The sequence below is a fragment of the Harmonia axyridis genome, chromosome 4 (assembly GCF_914767665.1).
Source record: "Harmonia axyridis chromosome 4, icHarAxyr1.1, whole genome shotgun sequence".
Lineage (NCBI taxonomy): Eukaryota > Metazoa > Arthropoda > Insecta > Coleoptera > Coccinellidae > Harmonia > Harmonia axyridis.
In genome coordinates, this window is record NC_059504.1 from 17,478,877 (window position 1) to 17,486,534 (window position 7,658).

Genomic DNA, 7,658 nt, shown 5'->3' on the forward strand with positions numbered 1-7,658 from the left:
AGACCGTTATTAAAACACTATCCTTTTTCTGAGAACTACCTACCTCTTCTATGCACTTAAGTTGTTTCGAAATACTTCTTCCTGGAAGTACAATCTACTGAACTTGGAAAAGATAATTTACAACTTTCGGAACACTTTTACAGTTGTTCAAGAAATGCTTTAAGTTTAGAGAAATTCTGACACTGAAAAGCACAAGGTATATCAAAAAAGGAAGAAAGAAAGGCATTTTTTAAAACCAGTATAATATTTATTTGTTCATTGGTATGTCAACAGAAAATGGTTTATTAACAAAAGACCCTCGCAATTATACATTTAATATATACAATTAAAATAACAAAATACAAAGATACAAATATAAAGTCAGTCTAAGAAAAGTTTTACAATGGCGGTAACGTCTTAAATACAAAGAACCGCAGGAAAATATGCGCCAGAAAAGTCATACGAATTAAATTAACATAGATCACATATTCAACTATCAAAAAACAGAAAAGTTTTTTCTGGTAACTCTCACAGATCCTGGCGCATAACATTGAAATTGCACATTCGTTTTTTTGCCACCTTACGAGAAGTTGACACATACAAAAAATACTTTTCACTACACCAATAAAAATATCACATATCGACCAACGTATTCACCCTAATAAATCAAAGTCTTCAGGTTCCTTTTCTGGCAATTACCTAGGTAATGGGTGAGAGCATCAAAAAGTTTTTCATCGGTTAATTAGTATTACAAAGTAAGTGTCAAAGTCGTTGGTGGCAATACCCTGAGAGGGTTATAACATAAAACACTCAATTGGCACCAAATTCAAGTAATGTGGATTCGTAACTGAGGTAGATTCGTCATTAATGATAGATCTAAAAGAAAATATTTACACATTTTGTAAACGGGTTTCTTGAACAAATATCAAAATATGCGTTGTTACATTATTGCGTATTATTACTTCAATTCACGGACAAACACCCTTTTTTCAGTTGAAAAATTGGAAAACATTAAATTCTCGTTTTGAAATTTTCGTTAATCAACAAACGTTTCACAAAAAAATGTTTTCGGCAGTTTCAAAAGTTCAAGTTGAGGTTTCATATATTTACAATTTTAGGCAGTATCCTATTTGAAAATATGATTGATTCTCATCGGCAACATCACAGAAGAATTGATTTTTTCCTGAGTTGGCATTATTAAAAAAAAAACAAAAATAATTGAAGATTGCGATGGAATTCCAAGGCCGATAGTTCAAGGTGCAAATATCAACATTTTTTTGTGAAAAGCGAAAAACTGACAAAATTCTAAAATCTATCATTTATACAATATCAATATATTTCAATCTAAAGTTTTGTACATCCACTTGATAATATAATCTGATATAAATATTTAATATTTCTATTTCATCTGAGATTCTGAGGTATTGCTGTTCTGAGTTAGGTATTGAATTGAATTATTGTGAATAATCAATGTTGAGCAATTCAAGTTACATTTACTCTGTAATCCTTAAGATCTTTCGAAAATGTTAGGAATAATTCACGAGGTCTGTTATATAAAATTATATGTACAAGTAATAAAAATATTGAACTAGATTTACAACATTTAGAAAGAAAGTGCCAAAGTGCTAGAATTCTAGAAGATCACCGTCTCCTCTTGGACGATGAACCTCCGGCCTTCATCATCGCCCTACGTTTGTGAGTCTCGTAGTGTTTGAGCATGTGATCCTTCCTAATAAAACCTTTATGGCAGGTTTCACAATAATGCGGTTTGATTCCAGCGTGACAAAACATGTGTCGTCTCAAATCGGTCTTGTGATTGAACATTTTCCTGCACTTGTGGCATTTGTGCGGTTTGTCATCACCATGTTTGGATATATGGGTCTCGTAAGCAGCCTGGTCGTGGTATCTCTTTCCACACCTGGTGCACTTGAAGGGTTTTTCTCCAGAGTGCGAATTCTTGTTGTGCTGGGTCAAGTAGCAAGCTTTATTGAATTTCTTATCACACTCAACACATACAAACTCTCCGACAGGCTTCTCTTTAGCCGGCTTCGCTTTGGAAGTGCTTTCTACCGGGATTTCCTCTTTGGGCATCAAAATTTCTAGTTCGGGACTCCATTTGGTGCCCTCCAAATTGTTGTTGTTGGCCAAGTCGAGGTAAGGGGAGTCGGCAAGCACGTACAACGTATCGGCTGGATATACGTATATGCCTCCATCAGTCTCGGTCAGTCGATTGTCGTCGAACTGATTCTCCTTGTTGAAGTCCTCTGGTATGGCCACCGCGTTTTCATAACTTTCATTCATGAAGAGATAAGGGTTCGTTGCCGAAGCCCCGCCCCCCACGTTCGCATCATCGTAACTCCTATGTCCGTAGCGCAGAGATTGGATCTCGTCGAAACTCGGCAATATCTGCGAAGTACGGTTGAAGCTGGTGTTGATAAACTCCTCACCAGTAGTATTGAGGCTGTTGATAGCCATATCCTGCGTAACGTGGGGGGCCTCCTCGTTTGGGTAGATCTGAAACTGGCTGGGCTCCATAGGCATTAGATGGGGCGCCATACTGAAACCAGGGGGGATAGTGTGAGAATTGGTACTGATTGGGAGCAGACCCCTCGACTCCATGTTCATTGCTGTTGAGGGGCCTGCTTCCCCGTTTGGGGAATTGCCATTAGATGTCAGATTGTTCAAGCTTAGCATTGGGCTCACCAGGGTTGGGCTCTGGAGAAAGCTCGGTGGAACTGCGGGCTGTCGGTCGTATGGTCCATTTGGTGGTTGTTGGAGGTGACCAGACATGGTTGCCGGCCTATCGAGATGAGGCTGAGGCATGTGTGGGTTGCTTCCATCGTCCAATCTTGAATCGCCGTTAGGGCTGTTCGAGGTGCTTCCATCCCTACTGTTGGCGTTATCTCTAGCTGGGTGATGATGAGCGCTGATCGGAAGAGACGCTGGATCAGGTTGACCACTGGATTTAACTGCGTTCTTGTGCAGCGTGGTGTTGTAGTGTCTCTTTAAATGGCCAGAACTTGTGAACCATTTATTGCAAGCGGTGCAATTGTAGGTTTTTGGTCTTCTGGCTTCGTTTGACTTCCAACTAGCACTTTTTGTTGTCGGTGCTGTAGGGGGAGCAGTAGGTGGCGCAGTAGGAACTTGTTGTGACGGAGACATAACGGAAGTTGTTGGCGGAGATGATAAGTGCTCGTAGCCTCCGAAACTAGACGTAGGTGATAATCTTTGAGTTAGCGCTGATCCATTGGATAGGAAATCCGGAACATGATGAACAGCTGGGTCGAATCTCTTGATGTGTTCACTTACCATAGCCATTCTATCTTGGTGTTGAGCTTGCATGTTATCGTTAGGCTGGGACCAATTTCCCACCAACGACGAAATATTGTGTGGAATCTGGCTCTGGTTGGAACCGTTTCTCTTATCATCTTTCGAGAAAACTTGATGCGAGTCCAAATCTAAGATCTCGCTTTGCTCCTCTACTTTAATCTGACTATGCATTTGCTGACCCTCATTGCCAAACAAATAATGTGGATTTCCTTGATACGAATTCAGATGAGGGGCAGGTGTTGGCGGATGTGCCATGTTGATGTGGTCCACCAACTGGGATGCTGAGTTGCATACGTAGCCACATTTATCACAGGTTTGTGGACTTGGAGATGGGGTGGGTTGAGGAGGGTACACTTGACCGGAAGAGAGTTGAACTGACGAAATTTGGGATTGCGAAGGTCGTTGATATGGATTGTATCGATAAGAATTAAGAGAGCTGGACTGATGATAATCTTGTTCGTAAACTTGATTTTGATTAACTGAATCTAATTGAGGGATGGGGTAGAACGATTGTTGTTCATTGATATGGGGGTAGTTAGAATGATATTGATGATTGGGGGATAATTGCTCGACTTTCACTTGTTGATAATGTTGATAATGAGGGGAGAATGCTGAATTTTCGTGACTTTGATAAGGGGATGAACTATGATTTGATTGGGGTGTAGGCGGATGCCCATAAACAGGGGAGGTTCTACTATAATCAACTTCTGATTTGGCAACGGAATCAGAATTATCTGAAGAATTACTGTTATTCATTGCGAACTCACGTTTCAACATGCTTGATTTTGCATTGTTGTTTTCCTCTTGTTTAATAATACCACCACTACTCCATTTAGTGAGCACATTCTCTTTATGGGTGTACTGGAGATGGACATCCAAAGATTCGGCCGAATTCAGGAACAATCCACATTCTTTGCATTGGTATGGATTGTTAGTCTGCTGCTGTTGTTGTTGTGGTTGCGCGTAATGCACAGCTCCTCCACTAGTATTAGCCATATCACTTATGTCTTTGAAAATAAATAAAAGTTCTAAACTAAACAAACACACAAAACACTTGTACTTCTGTCATTAACTACAAGTTCGTAGTCTCGGTGGTTTACAGTTCGAAATAAACACGGATAAAACAGGTGTATACGATTGATACATCACTCGAAAAAACTTATAAGCAACGAAAAATAAAACGTCCACAGGGTTTAACTTAGCCCATGTCGCCGATCTGTGTACTGAGAGGAATAAATTTCTAACAGTTCTGTCCTCTTTTAAACACTGGTAAACCGTAACGTGAAATGTTGATCTCGGAACAAGATTATATGGAAGACAGACAACCTTCCACCAACAGAGAGCAGCGCAAACTGAAGACACAGATTCCAGATCTGTTCTAGTGAAATTACAAGCCCCGCCCTACTCGAAACTCCGACCAATCGTAGGGCACCGTTTGATGTACTCAGGGTGGAAGGGGGTAAGATGCTGCATTTTTGAACATAGATTGGTTTTGGATTTAAACTGTGTACGTTTACGTCACCGTTTTCTCAACGAAAGTGCGAATTTGGTCATAAAACAAGTCACAAATTTTTCCCTAGAAAAAACAATCATTCATAACCGATTTTCGATAAAAATGAATTCGATTTCACCACAATTATTGAATATCTATAAACAATTCGAATTTGAACTCACTAACTTTTTCAGTTTTAGTATCTAAGTATTTGCAATTCAATTTCGTATTTATTTTTGTTTGTCCCTTTTGTCATTTTTTTTTGTCAGTAGGTACAAAATATTACAATGAAATAGTATCTTCTTATGAATTATGCATGATTGATTGATTGAATATCATGGAATTCAAAAGAATTATTAATTCCTTTAATTGTCTTGATTTTTATTTCAAAGGTTTCTATCTTTCCAAACACTTCAATTTCTTTAAAATTAATTAATAATTTTCTTCTATTATTATATTCTATACCTTTGAAATATACATATAATACTTACCTATTCACTCTAAATTAGGTATTTATCGTACCTACGTAAATCAATGCTTCTGTCTCCTTAAGTAATTATAATCTCATTTTTAGTTATAATTAGCTAATACAATAGACAACCATTAAGGTGTGGTCAACAACAACAATGGATTTGGACATAAGAACTTATTGCTGTATGAATGTATACAAAGTGTTTTCTAATAAGAATTTTTCAAAACACTTTTTGCTCGAATGATAAGATTAACAATTTGATGAGTCGTTTTACCGTAATAACCTGAAAAGTTGATTCTTTGATGTTTTCATCATTTAAATTTATTATTATTATTATTATTTCTCAAAAACTGGCAGTAGGTATATATAGGTTTCGATGAAATAGAAAAAAAAGAAATATGATTAAAAAAATCCGATTAAAACTATTTTCAAACAATTCAACGTCCAATTTTTATTGTTTTCAGTCAAAATTTCATTAGGATTAGGAAGAATTATTTCAGATCAATTATTGTTGGAATTTCCAGGATTCCTTGTACCTACTCATACCTATACATAAGGGATACTTAGTTACATTTTAATAATTAAGTTATTCAAAATATCAAATCTGAAGTAGCTGGTGTGTAGCGAAACAATTGTTTTTTAAATAATAAATGGGAATAGAATACCGGTCATTCAATTTCGATTATACCTACATAAACGGTCCAAAGTCACTTGGAGGAAGCCATAATATTTCGATTATACAAGGGTTGTCAAAGTTTCCCGAAATTCTTTTGGGGCCAGTGAATTCATTGCCTAACAATACTTTCAAATAAACCCCGGTATTTAGCGGATTGCGGTATCCACTTCAAAGTGACATCTGTCCAAGCGTTTTTGTGGACTAGTTCAAGATCATCGTTTGGAATTAGGTAAGATACCTACAAGTGCAATCGTTCTTTATAAATAAGATTGTAAAAGGGGTTTAATAGAAAACTATTGAAATATGATAGATAATGAGCATTTACATGTCCACTTTTTTGCAGTCCGAGCAAGAATTTTTTTTGCAATTTTGTTCAAAAATATATTAGGTGAAAAAGGATATCAGATACGTGTAGGTTTTTTGCAATGTCGAAAAATCACTGAAATTTTTTCAAAATAATTACCCACTAACAATCTTGGCATGCAAACTTCAGTTCGCCAAGATAGGAACCAAGTATTTTTTGCCGTTGCATTTCGTTTTTTACTAATACAATTTTAATTCGTTCGTAATTAATGAGAAGGATCCTGATTATGAATTTGTGTGAATAATATATAATTACGACGGTTGTTCGAATGAGGTTTCTCAGAAACTCCAAAATCTAAAACGATCCAGCTGCATTAGAAATCGCACTTATTGGGATATTGCATGCTTGACAGGCAACAATTAAAATTTGGCGAATTAAAAGTGACACCCTAGGTCACGTCATTCGAAGATAATTCGAACAGACCAGACGTGAGTTCAGACGAAATGTCAATGCCAACTTTTCGAAATCGCTTTTAATTGCCGAATTACAAGAATTGCATCCTCAGCTTCAGTCACATGGAAACAGCACATTCTGTGTGAGGGATCTTTCGGCTTTTATCAAATGATTATGCTAAGCAGTTTTTTACGGGTTTTCGGCAATAAAAATTATGTTCGAGAACTAATTTTCGATGCGAAATATTCCGTACGACCTTATGTCTAGCTCGGATTTGAATATTTGGAAGTAGACAGTGGCGGATGCTGAGCCACTAATCTGCAGAACTATGCATTTTTTCGGGAATCGCTCGATATGTTTACGAGATGCATTCGACATGTCCTAGTTCCCAGCAATGCTGTTTTATAACGACTTTGATTTAATTAGTTTGGAATTTGAAATTGGAAACTGATTTATAGACGTTCCTGTCGTTTGGAATTGGCGGTAAAAAATATACCGGGAAAGAAATCCTTGGGAGTCAACTTTCACCTTCTGGTAATTGCCTAGTTGAAAAAAAAAAGATTCCAGAACTGTAATTAATTTAAACGAGCAAAAATTTATCTATTAAAGAAATTGACATCGACGAATTTAGCTCTCTTACCATATTGATCCAAATTTTATTATGTTTTTTTAATTCGTGAGTTAATTCTATACAGGTATTGTTTTATCTTAATCGCAATGGGAGGTATTGAAATAAAATACTGCAAATGTGACACCGATTTGAAAACTCATAACAGGTGAAATAGATATCATTAGGCAGTATAAAGTTTAAAAACGACTCAAAAAATAATCAAAATAAAAATTACACCCTAGAACTAAAAATATCGTGGCAGACTTTGAAATGTTCTTCACCTCTTTAACTTTGGTAATTCGTCTATTTGATAAAATAACGAACTTGGTAATTATACAGGGC

The 7,658-nt window shown here is 36.7% G+C and overlaps 1 protein-coding gene across 1 annotated transcript; it reads right to left on the minus strand.

Annotated features, from left to right (window-relative positions):
* Positions 1-223: 223 nt before the first annotated feature.
* On the minus strand, positions 224-4,665 carry LOC123678115 (transcriptional activator/repressor GIS1-like). The gene has a single exon (XM_045614926.1). It carries the CDS (start codon positions 4,303-4,305, stop codon positions 1,621-1,623), a length of 2,685 nt encoding a protein of 894 aa, XP_045470882.1. The 5' UTR covers positions 4,306-4,665; the 3' UTR covers positions 224-1,620.
* Positions 4,666-7,658: the final 2,993 nt, after the last annotated feature.